At 38.9% G+C, this 18,678-nt stretch overlaps 1 protein-coding gene across 1 annotated transcript in view; it reads left to right on the plus strand.

The window, feature by feature from the left end:
- The window catches only part of LOC122561234, a 322,916-nt gene that overhangs the window by 10,002 nt on the left and 294,236 nt on the right, over positions 1-18,678 (plus strand). Inside the window, exons 3-5 of the mRNA XM_043712844.1 lie at positions 4,862-4,984; positions 12,597-12,758; positions 16,269-16,380. Coding sequence (XP_043568779.1) covers positions 4,912-4,984; positions 12,597-12,758; positions 16,269-16,380 — 347 coding nt within the window. The 5' untranslated portion in view covers positions 4,862-4,911. The remainder of the gene's footprint in view (positions 1-4,861; positions 4,985-12,596; positions 12,759-16,268; positions 16,381-18,678) is intronic.

The raw sequence follows: 18,678 nt of genomic DNA on the forward strand, positions 1-18,678 counted from the left end.
GATTTCTCTCTTAAGTATACTCCTCCTTTCTTTATACTCTTCTAAGGATTCACTTGATCTATCCTGTCTATACCTAACATATGCTTCTTTTTCTTAACAAAGTCCTCAATTTCCTTAGTCATCCGGCATTCCCGAAACCTACAAGCCTTTCCTTTCACCCTAAGAGGAATATACTTTCTCTGGACTGTCGTTATCTCATTTCTGAAGGCTTCCCATTTTTCAGTTGTCCCTTTACCTGCAAACATCTGCGCCCAATCAGCTTTTGCAAGTTCTTGCCTAGTACCGTCAAAATTGGCCTTCCTCCAATTTAGAACTTCAACTTTTAGATCTGGTCTATCCTTTTCCATCACTATTTTAGAACTAATAGAATTATGGTGGCTGGCTCCAAAGTGCTCCCCCACTGACACCTCAGTCACCTGCCCTGCCTTATTTCTCAAGAGTAGGTCAAATTTTGCACCTTCTCTTGTAGGTACATCCACATACTGAATCAGAAAATTTTCTTGTACACACTTAACCAATTCCTCTCCATCTAAACCCTGAACACTATGGCAGTCCCAGTCTATGTTTGGAAAGTTAAAATCCCGTGCCATAACCACCCTATTATTCTTACAAATAACTGAGATCTCCTGACAAATTTGTTTCTCAATTTCCCTCTGACTATTAGGGGGTCTACAATACAATCCCAATAAGGTGATCATTTCTTTCTTATTTCTCAGTTCCACCCAAATAATTTCCCTGGATGTATTTCCGGGAATATCCTCCCTCAGCTGAAATGCTATCCGTTAGCAAAAACGCCACTCCACTTCCTCTCTTTGTTGCATGATTTTTATCTTGGTCTACTTCCTCAGGAGGCTAAGGAAGTTCTATGAGGACTCAGACAAATGTTTACAGATACACCATAGAAAGCTTTCTGTCTGGATGCATCAAAGCTTGGTATGCCAACTACTCTGCCTAGGACCATAAGAAACTACAGAGAGTCATGAACACATCCCAGTCCGTCATGCAAGCCAACCTTCCATCCACTAACTACTTCTTGCTGCCTTGGGAAGACAGCCAACATAATCACAGACCCCTCCCACCCCAGTTATAACCTTTTCCAACTGCTTCTGTTAGGCAGAAGGTTCAAATCCTTGAACACACGTACCATCAGATTCAAGGACAGCTTGTCCCCGCTGTTATTAGACCTCTGAAGGGACCTCTTAGATTTTTAAATTTAAATGTTGCTCTGGCTCTTTGTTAACCATCTCTGCAGCCGTAACATTGTATTCTTCACTCTGTTCTATATCCTAATGCATTTTGTATGGTATAATCTGTCTGTACTGCAAGCAAAAAAAAAACTTTTCACTGTACCTAGGTACATGTGACAATAAATCAAGTCAATTTTGGACGATGGAGGTAAATGTTGGACTTCTTTAGTTTAGGAAGCTAAAAAGATCACAGTAGTCAAAGTATTTTAGCAGCAGAAACTCCTCCTTTTGCTGGGGCAGTGGTATAGTGTTTTATTCATGACAGTATTGGAAAAAATTCTAGAGGGATTAAGTAGTAATACTCATTGCACCCTATATTACAAATAAGTCACTGTGTGAATGAATAAAGACGTGAGGATTAATATTGCAGTTTCAAATCAGATGCTGGAGGAAGGAGAAACCTTAAAATTGAAATGAGTGGATAACAGCAGTCCACTGTCTGATTGTGTTACAAAGAAAGGTGCAAATGAAAAGAAACATAACAACAAACTGTAAATTGGGTATTTTGATCTGAAATGTTTAAATACAAAACTTGAATATAAAATGTATTATTCTGCACAATATTGTACTTTTTGTTTATTTTCATTATCATTGTACATGTTGCTGTTTTTTAAAAAAGGGAAATTTGTTATCACCTAGTTAGGTCTGGCAGAGATGCCTAAGAATTGGATGTGTACTTGACTGGGTATTTACAAATGAGAAACGAGTAATCAGTAGTGTTGGAGTTTAGGCTGTGGGAGCTGAAGTAAAACCTTGACTCAAACGTGACATGTTAACCTCTGATATTTAACAAGTATGACTGCTGAATCAAACTAATGCTAAGAATGTTGTTATATCTAGCACTGGATCAAATTGTGTTCTAATTAGGTAACTACATATATTAAATTGGTTTTCAGTAGCATTTTATGATCAATATATGTAGGTTGACTTGCATATATCTAAGTCATCAACCCTTCTGTCAATAAAGTGTTCATTCAAATAGATATTTTGTAGCTTTAATCAGGTTTGTTGTTTGACCAACAGCAGAACCCTCAACATTTTATCAATTTTATTTCACCACACATATAATACTGGAAATTAAGAACACTACGTTTTGTATCTGATTTTATATCATACCCCTTCTTGTGTGCTATGAGGATGCGCTCAAAAATTTGAGTTCATGTGTATTATCAGAATTATTGTTATTGATTTAAAGGAAAAGATGTTCTATTATGCATTGATATTTGGCAAATGAGTCAAAAGTTGGTACCTTCTTAGTGCTTACATTCATTTCATGCAGGATAAAGTGTGATCTGAAATCAGATGAAAAAGCAAGTGTTCTCAACTTTCAATTCTTTTGCTGTGAAAACAATTCCTTGGATTTTGGAGACTGTGCTGTAGATTAACATAAGGCCTGCTAAAGCTGCAGAACATTGGTAAGAAGGTGCACAGAACCCTTTATATGTGAAGTTTGATAAAGAAAGAACCTGTCTGGGTCTCTCTACTGTCATACTGAACCTACAAGGATTCTGTGACATGATGACAATGGTTATGTCTCTATGAATTTATTTCCACTTGCGCAGATGTGACAGGTGGCCACAATGTTACGTGCAAATTTTGTTACTTTTACAGTGAGCAAAACTTGGTTGTTTTTGGAACTGATAACATGATTGTTAAATTTGCAGTGGGGAAGTACTCAGTCCTTAGGATAGCATCAATTATAGAAAGACATTAACAAATTCTCAGAATGAGCTGTCTTTTTTTCTGCAGTAATAAAAAGCACTTGAAGGCTACAGAAAGCCAATTTATTTCCCTTCTGTGTTGTAGTAGGCTGTGTTTTTGTAACCAGTAGGTCTGAGACTTAATACATGTGAACAAGTTGGCCTGTCCCTCCTGCAAGCAAGTAAGATTGAAGAGCAGCAGGCCGTGATGAGGCAAAAGGGTCATCTGAACAAAGCCAAGGACAGGATAATTGAACTGCCTTTCCAGTCTTTCCCTCTACCCATAACACTCAAGTTTATTTTTGTCTGTCTATATGTGTGTGAATAGGGCTAGTTTTATAATGAGATTGTTATAATCTTAACACGTAGAGGTATATGTTGATGGTTCATAGTTGTTTACCTGCTGCGAGAATGTATTTATTTGTAATAACAAGAATTGCTATTTATTAAGTACAGCGACCTGGTCTGTCCTTTCTGTCAACCTGGATCTAAAAAAACAGGTGAATTGGGAAATTTTGAGGATTTCGCTCAAAAATGTAACTTTTGTGCTGACTTTGGAAATAATGGAACTTGATTTTTGGCATGCTACTCCTGTGAGGTGTAACATGGGAAAACAGTCAATAAGATATAAGTGATCTTGCATTTATAAATACAGATGTGGAATACATAGCAAGGAAGTTATTGTGAACTTTTCTTAAACACTGATTCTGCCTCAAGTGGCACATTGTGTTCAGGTCAGGGCATCACATTTTATGAAGGATGAGAACGCAATGGAGTGAGTGGAGATAAATGATTGACAAAGTTTCAGCCACAAGTGATTTCAGTAACAGGCATAGATTGAAGCTGGATCTGCTCTATTTAAAGAAGACTCGCCAGAGAAGAGATTCGATGGAAGTGCTCAAAATGATGAGGGAGGGTCTTATTGGACCATAATGCAAGTGCTCCTACATTAGAGGGAGCTAAGGTGGAAAATTGGAAATTTTTGTAGCCTTTGATGTTATCTGATTTAATGTTGAAACAACAGTTTTAAGTAGAAGGGCCTTAAAATACATAACACCTTAGTGAGGTTTGAGAAGATTTGTAGCTCAGGTTGAGGTTCTGGATCTCAGTTTGCTCACTGAGCTGGAAGGTTCATTTCCATATGTTTCATCACCCTGCTAGGTAACATCTTCAGTGGGCCTCCGGGTGAAGCACTGTTTATATTTCCTGCTTTCTATTTATATGTTTGGGTTTCTTTGGGTTGATGATGTCATTTCCTGCTCTTTTTCTCAGGGGGTGGTAGATGGGGTGTAACTGAATGTGTTTGTTGATAGAGTTCCGGTTGGAATGCCATGCTTCTAGGAATTCTCGCGCATGTCTCTGTTTTGCTTATCCTGGGATGGATATGTTGTCCCAGACGAAGTGGTGTCCTTCCTCATCTGTATATAAGGAGACTAGTGAGAGAGGGTCATGTCGTTTTCTGGCTAGCTGATGTTCATGTATCCTGGTGGCTAGGTTTCTGCCTGTTTGTCCAATGTAGTGTTTGTTACAGTTCTTGCACAATATTTTGTAAGTGACATTAGTTTTGCTTGTTGTCTGCATAGAGTCTTTTAAGTTCATTAGCTGCTGTTTTAGTGTGTTTTAGTGAGCTGGTAGCCCACAGGCCCAGTCGACTGGGAAAACACATCCATTCGCCCCCCTGACAAAATGAACAGGAAATGACATCACCACAGGAAATGACATCACCAACCCAAAGAAACCCAAACATATAAATAGAAAGCAGAAAATATCAACAGTGCTTCACCCAGAGGCCCACTGAAGATGTTACCTAGTAGGGTGATGAAACATCTGGAAATGAACCATCCAGCTCAGCGAGCAAACCAACATCCAATACATAATACCTGGCATAATCATATATCTTATCTTTTATTCCAGTTGTACAATTGCAATTTTCATGAAACTAAGTGACTGCTTCTTTGTTGACTATGGCATTCAAGACAAGATCTCGAAAACTTGCACCATTGGATTCTAATGTTATACTTGGGGCAATCTCGCCAGGTGAGGAAAATTTTTAAGGGAATCACATATGCAAAATAAAGACATTGGTTTGATTTGTGGCATTTATTCAATTCTTCCGTTTCATAATCATCCTTTCGGTTCAATAGTGAGATATGAAAGGACCAGTATTCCTAGTTTTCAAAAAATCTAATTTGAATATCTGATGATAGTGTGACTTTAAGAAGTATACTTTGTCCTTTTTTTTGGAAAGAGGTTTTAAGGTAAAGGTGCTGAGCAGTTTGCCAGCACCACTAGAGTATAACGACTTGTGAAGCCTCCAGGTTTTTTATTTAAAGTAGGAACAATAGAAGCAGCCTGAATTGATGTGGTCAAGTTGCCACAACCAGGATTTTTAGTCTTCGCTTTCAGCAGTTGCTGTTGGGGTCTTGAAGTGGAAGCTTTGTTTTCCGCCTCTCAATTACAGCCAAAAGTGTGTGTGTCGAGTGGGGAGGGAGGGGTGCGGGGGTGGGGAGTTCTCTTCCTGCTGGAGTTGCATGTGAGCCAATCAGTTTTCTGAATTTGCCTTTTGCCTAGTGTGTGTTTATGGGATGTTACTATATTGGAACAGTTAATTAGTTGTTGTATCTGTTATTCTATTAAGTTTTCCAATAGAACTAAGCTATTCCAATTCCTTCTTTCTTTTGTTGTATTTTAACTGTAGTGGATGAATAAAGTTTTGCTTTAAATCTGGCAGTTTGACCAACTGAATTGTATCTGGAACACAACACCTACATTTACCTTTTAAAATAGGAGAAAAGTAAGGTTCTAGGTTATCTTGTATATTTTGAGAAGGTTTGGTCTAGTCCATAACAATTATTATATATTTAGAAATAAATTTAGGATTTGAGTCGCACTGTAAGGATACTAATTTGCTTGTGTAGTTCTATGTTTGTTTTTTTTAAACAAGGCAACATTTTGGTACAGTTCAAAATAGAGTAAGTTCACTCTCCATACTTACAGTCAAGCTAACCTGCAGACAGGATAGAAGGAGGTGAGCTTGACTGCAACAAGGAATTGGTTTTCTTGTTGCAATAGTTAAAAACTATTTCCATCATTGCTTCAGGGAAACTTGAATCCACATTAATTTTGCAATGGAAAGATAATACATGCAGCTCCTTTTAATTGTACTTTGTAGCCAATTTATATCCTTAAAGCCTTTTTTTGTTGAAAATTTTAGTTTTAAACATATACTACTAGCTAGCTAAAGCCATACATTTAAAAACTAAGTTACTTTCAATAGGTGGATAGTCCAGTAATCCATTGCCAAGCCATGATATACTATATTCTGTGCATACTATATACAGTATACACAGTATATACTGATATCGTATATTCTTGCACCCTGGATGTTACTTATGTAAATATTTCAAAAAATGACATTGTCAACTCACTGTATATGTAGGAGAAGGAAAGGGAACCTTGGTTGACGAGGGAGGTTGAATGTCTTGTAAGGAGGAAGAAGGAGGCTTACATAAGGTCGAGGAAACAAGGTTCAGACAGAGCGTTGGAGGGATACAGGATAGCCAGGAGGGAGCTGAAGAAAGGGATTAGGAGAGCTAAGAGAGGGCATGAAAAATCTTTGGCGGGTAGGATCAAGGATAACCCCAAGGCCTTTTATGCGTATGTGAGAAACATGAGAATGATGAGAACGAGGGTAGGTCCGATCAAGGACAGTAAAGGGTATGTGATCTGCTTGTATTGCTCACAAGACAAAGCTTTCCACTGTGTCCCGGTACATGTGACAATAAATTCAATTCAATTCATTGTCTCTTAAACATAAAAATCCATCTCTTTCTTGAATATAATCAGCAACTTGGAATCCACAGCTTCTTGTGGTCACACACTTCACAGACTGACCAGCCTCTGCATGAAGAAATATTTCCTCATCTTAATCCTCAATGGCCTAACAACCTGTCCTCAGACTGTGTCCTCTGGTTTTAAACTCCCCAACCTGGGAAAATATCCTCCCTACAATCTAAACCCCAGAACAGTGAGCTGTCAGTCCTGTTCATGTTTCAGCCAAGTTTCTGTAAAAGCTCTGAAATCCCAATCCCATGTACTTAAACACACTCTGAGTTTATCAGCCTTATCTGGAAGACCCCTTGCACTGAAATAAATGCAATTTCGTTCTTCAGAGTTACAATGTACCCTGATTCTCTCTTTTCTTTCTTTTCTAATTGGTGTGCTCTCTTCACATTCAGAACCTTCCCCACCAACCTTTCTATTTACGCCATGACTTGTAATTCCTCCACTCTCCTCTCTATCTGTATAAAGTCTCTTTGGGTGGAACGAGCAAAGCTCCCTGCTAAGATATGGGTCCCTTTCCAGCTCGGGTAAGACCTATCCTCTTTGAACAGGTCTTTTCTGTCCCAGAGGAGACTCCAATGTGTGCAACTGGACTTGAAATCATACAGAACTGAGATTCCAGACAACATCTATGTTGATCTTAGCTGGGCAGTTGTAGGGGTGGCACAAGTTGAAGGAAAAATTGAGGACTGCAGATGCTGGAGATCAGAGTCAAAAAGTGTGGTGCTGGAAAGGTGTGGTACTGTGGTCAGGCAGCATCCGAGGAGCAGGAGAGTCGACGTTTCAAGCATAAGCCTTTCATCACATTCACGGTGAAGAGCTTATGCTCAAAACATCGACTCTCCTGCTCCTCGGCTGCTGCCTGACTGGCTGTGCTTTTCCAGCACAACACTACGTGGCACAGTTGAAGTCAACCTTCCTGAGGTAGAACAGGTAAGTGTTTGCACTTGATGCGGATAACTGGTCCCGTCTTGGAAACTGGTTTCTGCTGAGCACAGACGAGAGCATGATTTGAGGTGGGAACTTGACTGTCAGAAAAAGCTCCCAAGAAGCAGCTCCAAAGGAATTTTGAAGTCTGGCAGCACTGAGGGACTTGCATCTCAGCAAGTGCCTTCAGCTTTGAGCCAAGGGGGAAGTGGGTGGAAGTGTGGACAAGCCCCTGATCTCTCCTCGTGATGCTCTCTTGGGTGCAAAGCTCACCACCTCTTCTTGAAAGTGGTCCCTTTGAAGACAGGTGCAGGCAGCAGCCGCTTGAGTTCCTCCTCTTCACCCCCCCCTCCATTAGCCCTCCCCACCATCACCAACGACATCTGCCAACACGGATGAGGTTGGAGACGATGTGGTTTTGCCAAGAGGCTCCTTCACCTCATCCCAACAACAGTCTACTCACTCTCACTGGATGTCATTTCTCTGCTTTGCAGAGAAGATTTACCAGGATGTTGCCTGGAATGGAGCGGAAGTCGTACGAGGGTAGGTTGAGAGTTCTCGGCCTTTTCTCGTTGGAACGGCGAAGGATGAGGGGTGACTTGATAGAGCTTTATAAGATGATCAGAGGAATAGGTAGAGTAGACAGTCAGAAACTTTTTCCCCGGGTACAACAGAGTGTTACAAGGGGACATAAATTTAAGGTGAAGGGTGTAAGGTATAGGGGGGATGTCAGGGGTCGGTTCTTTGCCCAGAGAGTGGTGGGGGCATGGAATGTGCTGCCTGTGGGAGTGGCAGAGTCAGAATCATTGGTGACCTTTAAGCGGCAATTGGATAGGTACATGGATAGGTGCTTAAGCTAGGACAAATGTTCGGCACAACATCGTGGGCCGAAGGGCCTGTTCTGTGCTGTATTGTTCTATGTTCTATATTCTACTTTATTCTGCCCAATTATCCATAATCCCTCTTACTCTTTATCATGAATTAATATCTAATAAGGATCGTGGGCCGAAGGGCCTGTTCTGTGCTGTATTGTTCTATGTTCTATATTCTACTTTATTCTGCCCAATTATCCATAATCCCTCTTACTCTTTATCATGAATTAATATCTAATAAGGTCAGAATTGTATGGGGTAAGAAGTGCTTTGCAAATATGTTTGTGGTTACTGTGTCTTTTCCAGCCCTAGGACAGTGGGGTGGGGGTGTGAGAGGGGAGAGAGAGAGTCAAAGGTCAGCAACACTTGAAAAGCTAAGTGTCCTTTAGCTGTTGGTGACATTCACGGCTTCTTCCAAAACAAGCCTCCATTTTTTGTTTTGAAACTCCAATAGAATACTGAAATATACTGTAATTCCAGCTAGAACATAATGCTCACACATGATATTGGATTGGTCAGCACAGAATAACGTAACCTATAACATTAGTTTGACATAACATCATTCTTTGGGGTTACTATTGACCAGAAACTGAACTGGGTGAGTCATACAAATACTGTGGCTATCAGGGCAGATCAGAAGCTAGGAATTTTGCAGCAAGTAACACACTTCCTGACTCCTCAAATCCTGTCACAATCTACAAGGCACATATCAGGAACGTGATGGAATAATACCCAATTGTCTGGATGACTGCAACTCCAACTCAAGAAGATTGACAGCAATCAGGACAAAGCAGCCCACTTAATTGGCACCATATCCACAACATTCACTCCCTCCATTACAAATGGAGGTGCCAGTAGCAGTGGTATGTGCATCTACAAGATGCACCTTCCAAATCCATATTCACTTCTATCTATAAGGAGTACGGCAGCAGATACATAGGAACACACCATCTGCAAGTTTCCCTCCAAACCGCTCATCATTCTGAGTTGGAAATATATTGCCATTTCTTTAGTATTGCTGGATCAAAATCCTGGAACTCCCTCCCTAATAGTATTGTGAATGTATATGCACCAAATAGAGTCATAGAGATGTACAGCATGGAAACAGATCCTTTGGTCCAACCCGTCCATGCCGACCAGATATCCCAACCCAATCTAGTCCCACCTGCCAGCACACGGCCCAAGTCCCTCCAAACCCATCCAGATGCCTCTTAAATGTTGCAATTGTACCAGCCTCCACCACTTCCTCTGGCAGCTCATTCCATACACGTACCACGCTCTCTGTGAAAAAGTTGCCCCTTAGGTCTCTTTTATATCTTTCCACTCTCACCATAAACCTGTGGGTTTCCTCCGGGTGCTCCGGTTTCCTCCCACAGTCCAAAAGATGTGCAGGTCAGGTCAATTGGCCATGCTAAATTGCCCGTAGTGTTAGGTAAGGGGTAAATGTAGGGGAATGGGTCTGGGTGGGTTGCGCTTCGGTGGGGCGGTGTGGACTTGTTAGGCCAAAGGGCCTGTTTCCATACTGTAAGCAATCTAATCTAATCTAATCTATTCCCTCTAGTTCTGGACTCCCCGACCCCAGGGAAAAGACTTTGTCTATTTATCCTATCCATGCCCCTCATAATTTTGTAAACCTCTATAACGTCACCCCTCAGCCTCCGATGCTCCAGGGAAAACAGCCCCAGCCTGTTCAGCCTTTCCCTATAGCTCAAATCCTCCAACCCTGGCAACATCCTTGTAAATCTTTTCTGAACCCAGTTCAAGAATCCAGTTCACCATCACCTTCTCAAAGACAACCAGGGACAGGCCATAAATGCTGGCCCAGCCAGTGTTGCCCACATCCTGTAAGTGGAATTTAAATTCTTGTTCTCCATTCCAAACAATTTTTTTTATGTGGGATAAAATCATGCAGTACAATACTAATTCATAAAAGCTTAGTATAGTCATGTAAAATTCTTCTTTACCACCTTATTGCAGATGTTATGTGCTAGACCAACAACTTTTAGTTTTTTTATACATTTTTACATTTGAATTCGAGGATATGTGCCACAAGTGACAAGATTTGCTAGGTTGGAGTGTCATGTCCTGGTTGGCCATTTAACTCTTGATGAGACAGTGAGATCTGCAGATGCTGGAGATCAGAGTTGAGAGTGTGTTGCTGGAAAAGCACAGTAGGTCAGGCAGCATCTGAGGAGCAGGAAAATCGATATTTCAGCCTGAAATGTTGATTTTCCTGCTCCTCGGATGCTGTCTGATCTGCTTCGACTCCCTTTCAGGAAGAGAGTTCTAAAGGCCCATGCCTTTAGAATTTTTTTTTCGCCTAATCTCTGTTTTAAATGAGTGATGCCTGATTTTTTTTAAATCAATGATATCTAGTTCTAGATTCCCTATAAGATGAAGCATATTTTCACATCTATCCTGTTGCCCCTCAGGATTTTATGTTTCAATCCTCTTACACTTCTAAACTTCAGCAGATATACACCCAGTCTGTTCAATCTCTCCTCATAAGATAACCAGTCTATTCCACCTATTAGTATAGTAAACCTTCTCTGAATTGTCATTAACACATTTTCCTTAAATAAGGTGACCAAAACTATGCACGATACTTCAGAATGCAGTCTCAGTATTATTCTATATAACTGAAGCATAACCACCTATTTTGCTGTTTAATTCCCTCATGATAAATAATAGCATTCTTTTAATTTTCCTAATTACTTGCTCTATCTGCGTGTTAACAATTTGTAATTCAAGCATGAATATAGGGATCTGAGTGTATTCATGCTTGAATCACAATGTATTTCAGAACTCTTCAATTTCTCATCATTTGGAAAATATGCTTTTTTATTCTTCCAGCCAATACTGACAATTTTAACTATTCAGATATTATACTCCATTTGCCAAATCTGCACCCACTTACTTAACCTATTCGTATCTTTTTGTAACTTCCTTCTGTTGTCTTCACAACTAACTTTCCTACCTATGTGTCATTACCAACTTTGGCAACTGTATTTTTTTGGAGAAAGTGTGCAACCTTTAAGTCCACTCCACATCTTGAAGGGGTTCAGCTTTCTAAAGACGTACATATATTAAGCTGTAAATGAAAGGAAATATGACTCATTAAATTAAAATCAGAAAGTACTGGAGAAACTTAGCTAGTTTAGCAGCATCTGTGGAGAGTAAAACAGAGTTAACTTTCAAATCCGTGACCCTTGTTTCAGATTTACAGCATCTGCAGTCTTTGGTTTTAATTTTGTTTTAAAATATGGTCTTTGGGATCATTCATGCATTCTGCTACCCCTGATATCCATCAGTTGTGGAAGGCCTCAAGCATGCTGGCTTGTGTGTGCTGCCTTTTATAGGACACAGGCTAAGGCCTCCTGTTAATTCCAACATGTACCTTTTTGGAGATCTGATTTTGTTCTATATATTGTTCTAAAATGCTACAATTGGGACATCCATCTTCTTAACCCACTAATTTAATCAAGTGCATTTCCTAGCATTGAACATGTAGCATCTTATTTTGTATTGATTTTCTTTCCATCTTGTTCATTCCATTCACTGATTTGACCTCTTTTGTGGTTTCATAATGAGCCATTCAGATATCATTAAAGATCCTTTAGCACAGTTTGCAATTTTCTGTGATGATATACACCCTTCCCACAAATGTGATCAAAAACAGATCAAATGGTTATTGATTTCAATATTATTTAAGGGATCCTGCCATGAAAAAAGTAACTGCTGCACTTGTATTTAGTTAGTATACTTCAAATTAATTTGATTGTTGTTGAAAAGACAGACTCATTGCTGAAGCTTTTTCAATTAATTTGTTACATCTAAAACACTTCAAGAACTTTCGAAGGATGTGTAATGCTGTATATAATGCTGTTTCTTCTCAGAAGAGGCAATCCAATCAAATGATCCTTCCACATTGAATAAATTCACCTTGTCTGAATTTTATGGAGAATGCTGTTTCATTAAGACACTTCTTTTTCTCAATATTTGAGCAGCTAATCGGTATCTTATGCGTCTGATTGAGGACAAAAAGGAACTATCTTTTAAAAAGCCAACAGAGGAAAGAATGAACTTGGTGTTTCAGGTATTAGATGACCTCTTGCCACACATGGGCATATTTACCAAAGTATTGAAACTCATCAGAGATGAACTCTATGGTAAGAAGAAAGTTATCAGTATTCTTTTTTTACAGCAATGTAAATAATATTCAGTGCAAGCTGTCAATCAATATTGATCTATTTTCCACTTTAATAATGTGAAAATGTTGAGGATTATTTTGGTGAAAAGTTGAAAATAGGCACAAAATTGATGCTGCCAAAAAGACATGCCTGTTTGAAACTTTGGTTTTAGCAAGCAATTTTGGTAGTAGTTAATGATTCCAAGAATTTGACGTTTCCTGAAGGTACTAAGTCAAAGACCTGCAGATTTAGCACTCATGCAAGACATTTTTTTAAATGAAACATCAGTATATGTGGATTCCATATACCCACTTCAACTGAAGATTTAGAGTGTGATGACTGATGCACAGCAACAGGTTTCAAATAGACACAAGGATCAAATGAGGGTGCACATGTTCTCAGACATGGCACTGGAGGTTCTGGTGGAGGAAATCCAAAGCAGGCTGGGTGTCCTGTATTCACAGAGGAAAAGAGTTCACCTTGTCTTTCTGTTCCCCTGTCATTCTCTTCTGTACCAGCTCTGGACAGCCTCAAGTTCGATTTCTCCTAGAAACCATTAGGCAAGTGTCAAGATGCTGATAGCTCGGTTTTTCCTTTCTCTGGATGATTCCAAGAGATCAAGCAGCACAGCACTTACTCATTTTAGCTGAAGTCTTAAGAAATTTTCCAGGAAAGTGTTGTGAAATAAACACTAGAATGCAAGAGAAATTCTGGTCTGGCAGTATCTGTGAGAGAGAAACAGAATCCGCCATGTCTCCATGTTTTTAATACTTGGCACTGTTGGAGATCCAGTGCAAAAGACAAAAGGATTGTTCATAGTAGAGAAACAGAATAAGTGATCTAAAATGAGTGTAAATTTAGATGTGAAAGGGACAGAATGTATCCTCTTTTAATAAGAGCAAAGTAAACTGGACAAAATAAGGCGTAGCTGTGAGGGGGAGGGAGTGTAAGAGAATGTAAAAACTGATGGAAAATAGACATAATGTAGTCAGTTTCTGAATTTATAGAATTCAGTATTGAGACCTTATAAAGTACCCAAGTTGAAAATTACATATTGTTCCTCAAGGCCCAGGACACACATGTTTGTAAGAGAGCAAGATGATTTATTGAAATGGCAAGCAACTGGATGTCAGGGTATTTCCTATGGACAGAGTGAAGTCGTTCCACAAAGTGGTCAAGACTGCATTTCGTCTTGCCAAAGTAAGGAAGAGTGAGCAGTGAATGCAGAAGGTTAGATTGAAAGAAATAAAGGTAATCATCTTAGTCAGACCAAAGGATTGCTCTCTCATTAGATAGCTGACTGGTGGTGGTTTAATCTGAGAACCACCACAATTCAGGTGAAGGAAAAGGCTGAGAAGGAGAGTGTTTCTTTTAACCTCAGCTGGTGTAGGAATTGAATACATGCTGTTGACATTATTCTGAACTACAAGTAAGATGTTGCTTCACCTGGAAAATGTGTTTGGGGTCTTCGATAGTGAGGAGAGAGGAGGTGCACAGGCAAGTATCTTCTGTGATTGTGTGGGAAGGCGCCACGGGGGAGTGAGGAAGTGTTAGCAGTGATGGAGGACCAAGGTATCACTGAGGGTATGATCCTTGCAGAATACTTACAGTGGAAGGGGGGGCAGGGAGTAGTACCCTTCTGGAGCTGGTGAAAATGGCACAAGATGATCCTTTGAATGTGAAGACTAGTAGAGTGGAAAGGAAGGACCATGGGAATCCCATTGTTCTGTAAAGTGGGAGAAAGGGTAAGGGCAGAAGTGCAGGAGATGGGTCGGGCATGACTGGAGGCCCTGACAGTCACAGTGCGGGGAAAGTAGTGTATCCTCGGCTAATGATAAAGGAGGTCATGTTGGAGGCATCATTAGAACAGATGAGACTGTGAAACCGGGAGAGTGGAATGGAATTCTTACTGGAAGCATAGTTTCAGCAGGTGTAGTTGAGGTAACTGGTTGGTTGTTTGTAATGGACATTGGTGGACGGTCTGGCCTCAGAAATGGAACAGTGCAGGGAAGGAAGGGAAGAATCAGGTGAGCCAGATGACAGTGAGAGAAAGATGGAAATTGGAAGCCAAACTGGTAAGTTTTCCAACTCTGGATGAAAGTTATTAAGCATTGGTGAAAGATTTGCAAAGTTTTCCAGAAAGCCTTTTGTCAAAGGTCTTCTTTTATCTTTCTGCAGAAAGTGAAGAAAAAAGTGATTGAAACTTTTCACAACAATTTGTGATTGCTGTCAGGCGAATGACATGCAATCTATTTTTAATGAATACCTAGCTATTAATTTAAAAGTCAATCAGATTTTTATGATCTTCTGGATGGAAGTTATTTTTGCTGGCTGTAACTCTTGAATTGTCTCCAGCAGAAAATTTGGTTAAAGTAGCATTTTGGGTTAAGATTAATCTTGTCCATTTTGAAGATTCATCACTGACAACTGAAACAAATTGTATTTATTTAGTGCTTGACAGGAAGAAGAGTGAGAGGTGCATTAAGTTAATTTTTAACTGATTTTCTCTTCTGTCCAGAACAGAGTTGGTTTTTAATTTAATTTGTTTTCTTATTTACCTTTTTTAAAATAAGCAGTGATTTGTTTTCCCCCAAACCTGTTTGTGAAATCCAATTTAAAAATGACCCACAGCAAATTCTTTAGAGTTAAAACAAAGTAGTATTTATGAATGCATTCAAAACCCGAGCAGTGTTATGCAGTACACATTCACACATACTTGCATCTAAGAAAGAGAAAGGAGCTAAGTTACAAATTGCACATTACTTAAATATATCAAAGATATTGACACTGGTTCACATGAATCTGAGAATCCAGTTAGTCAGGGTGCAGTGGCAGTCCTTTCTGGTGTCACAAGCAGAACAAAGAAGGAAGTCAAACATTGTATACCTCAAGGTGATTCAAACAAACCAGTAGTTTCTCTCAATATGAAATATCTTAGCCATTCAGTTGGCAGGGTGAGCTTGATTTTGCTGTTCTGATTGTATTTGTAGCAGGCAACAATGAAGTTGTTCATGCTGTCTCAAATATGACGTGTTTCAATAGTTTCCTTTTGAGCTAGATATGGTGTTTTATTATTTCATTTTGTGTTGGTTTAACTGGAATGTTCATACTGATGAATGTGTGACATTCTAGAGGTGATTAGTTAGGTTTTGTCCTGGTAATTGCTGGAAATGTCTAGAAACAGTCATCGTACTCATTCTATGTTTAATAGCAACTATCTTTCTTGTGCTCTATAACATTTTATTATTTTATAAAATCCACTAAATATATAGATACGTATTAAATTTGATTTTTAATCTTGTCCATTGAAGTGCCATTTGGGAAGAATCATCACCAATATATTTTATACTACACCTTGATGAGCTTATATTCTTAATATTACATATTCAGTTGAATGTCCACTTTCATTTTTCACTGAAAAATGTCAGATTAAATTTGCTCAGTAACAGCTTTTTAAATATATACTGTCTTTAATCTGCTGTCTTGTAGATGGAATATATAGTACTGAAATTACTGGGAGTTCAGCACGAGAATCTGAAATGGCTGATACAATCACACGAGTGCCTTACTTCAGCTTGTTTCATAAATTACAGGAAAAAAGGTTAGTGATATTAGAATTATGAACCCTTTTCATGCATAGATGACCTGGAAAATAATTTCATTAACAAAGATGATAACGATTTAGCTGTGATGCTCAAGGACTATTTCAAGTGACAATAAAGTAAAAAAGCACTAAAAATAGCTGTTAACTGTTATTAGAAAAATGAGACTGTTAGTCATCAAACATTAGTTTTTATTTTTCTTGACGGAGGAGAAAAGTTCCTTTGTTACTCTTGACCAATGTACTCTGGAATGTACTCTGGTTTACATATTGTGAAACATTCTTAAAAACAGTTTTTAAATCTGTTTTCAGTGTATTTTCAACAGATGATTTAAGTGAGATAGTTCAACTAGGTTCTCTTGATGATAGCAACATAGTGTTTTCAGCATGACATAGTTGCCAAGTTCAATATTTTTGAGATTTGGACTTCCTAGATGAACATAATTCGCTCTGCAACATGTATTATTTGATGATTTGTGGTATGTCAATTCATTTCTGAACAAATCTTAAATTCCCTTTACTTTTCATTCGTGTTTACCTTTTTTTTAGTTAAACTCATTGCCCAGCTCTCTGACATGTTGAAGATTGGATGTCCACTTTTTTTTATGATCATGCCAATTAATGGACATGATCTGTTTCCAGACACCACATTAGAATGATTGTGCCACTGTGGAAGAGTGCTTCACTTCATTGTCTTATCGGGTTGATTTGTAAATTGAAGATGCGAAAGGACATTATGTTGATTTGTGAGAACTCAAAATACATTGGGACAGCAGACAGATTTTCTCCAATTGGAAATTCTGTCCTGCTTGTGCTTCTACTATCACTGGTTCTTTCTCTCCCACGCTTGCTGCTCCTGAGGAATGTGAATCTATGATTGGAGGAGGAGCGACAAGGACAGGAAGTAGGAAATTTGTGATTGGAGCAGGTATTCTAATTGGTTCTGGGCAAGAGGGGGATTTCAAAATTTGAGCTGGCTCATGGAAGCCCTCATTCTGTCCACTTGAGCAAGTTGATTGCACATTGAGGTTGACCTGAAATTGCAGCTGGCCAAAAAGAGATTTATCTCTTACTCTTGGGACATAAACATTTGTGAACGTGAAGATTTTGCATTGAATATGGAGAACTTGGCTATAATCAGCTTACATTCAAGTCCTTCAGCACGAGTTGTGTTCCACAGCATGTTTTATGTCAGCAGCAAATCTGCTTTTCTCATGTTTGCTTTGGGATGTAACTTACAATCTTGAGATTTTTAAAAACAAAAATCATATTTAGTAAATAAAATTATTTTTTAAAATTCATATTTTGCTTTTTGGTATATTTAAGTTGTGCATGATCAAATATTTAAGGAGTCTGTTAAGATGAAGAAATACTTAGCCCACCGCAGAATGTTACTGTGTGGGTGGAGCAGCAGTTGTGGATACCACGTCTGCTGAGGGAGTGGGAGGCAGGTGATTGGGAAGAGGAATATGTGTGTCTGGAATTTTAAGAGATTTATTTATAACAAATAAAGAAAAATGTCTTATTTATGCATTCCAAGTTAAAAGTTTTAATTTATACTACGTACCATATTTGGCAATTGTGCCATACTTTTCTAAAGATGAAAATCCTATCAAAATTCAACTCAAGTTCAGGAGATAACATTACTACACGATGGCAGCATTTAAAAGGAGTTAGTGAAAATTAAATAGGACCATTGAGAGACAAGAGGTAGACATGAAAAAGTAACCCTCTAATCTCTCGAAGAACCCTTGCAAAAAAGATTTTCATGTGATGTGTTTTGGTTATTCAGTACTTGAACTTTGTTTGGACTCACTAGTAACACTGTTAAAAGTTTGATTGTCTGATTAAATTTGAAAGAAAGGTCATTTTAGTTTTGTGGCCCTAGATGTTAATGCTTGCATGATTTGATTAAATTTTTGTGAATGTTTTTGTTGATGTGTCAGTTCATCAGGTTGTTATTTCTAAGCAAGGGTGGAGCCATTGTTTCGGAGTGTGCAAATGGATTCCAATGAATCTCGGACCATGTTTCAGAGAAATATATTGTATACATTTCTATGATGTTAGAACGTTACTGGATTGAAAATTGGTTGGCTGATAGGAAACAAAGAGTAGTGATAAACGGCTCCATTTCGGAATGGCAGGCAGTGACCAGTGGGGTACCGCAGGGATCCGTGCTGGGACCGCAGCTTTTTACAATATATGTTAATGATATAGAAGATGGTATCAGCAATAACATTAGCAAATTTGCTGATGATACAAAGCTGGGTGGCAGGGTGAAATGTGATGAGGATGTTA

The sequence above is a fragment of the Chiloscyllium plagiosum genome, chromosome 22 (assembly GCF_004010195.1).
Source record: "Chiloscyllium plagiosum isolate BGI_BamShark_2017 chromosome 22, ASM401019v2, whole genome shotgun sequence".
Classification (NCBI taxonomy): Eukaryota; Metazoa; Chordata; class Chondrichthyes; order Orectolobiformes; family Hemiscylliidae; genus Chiloscyllium; species Chiloscyllium plagiosum.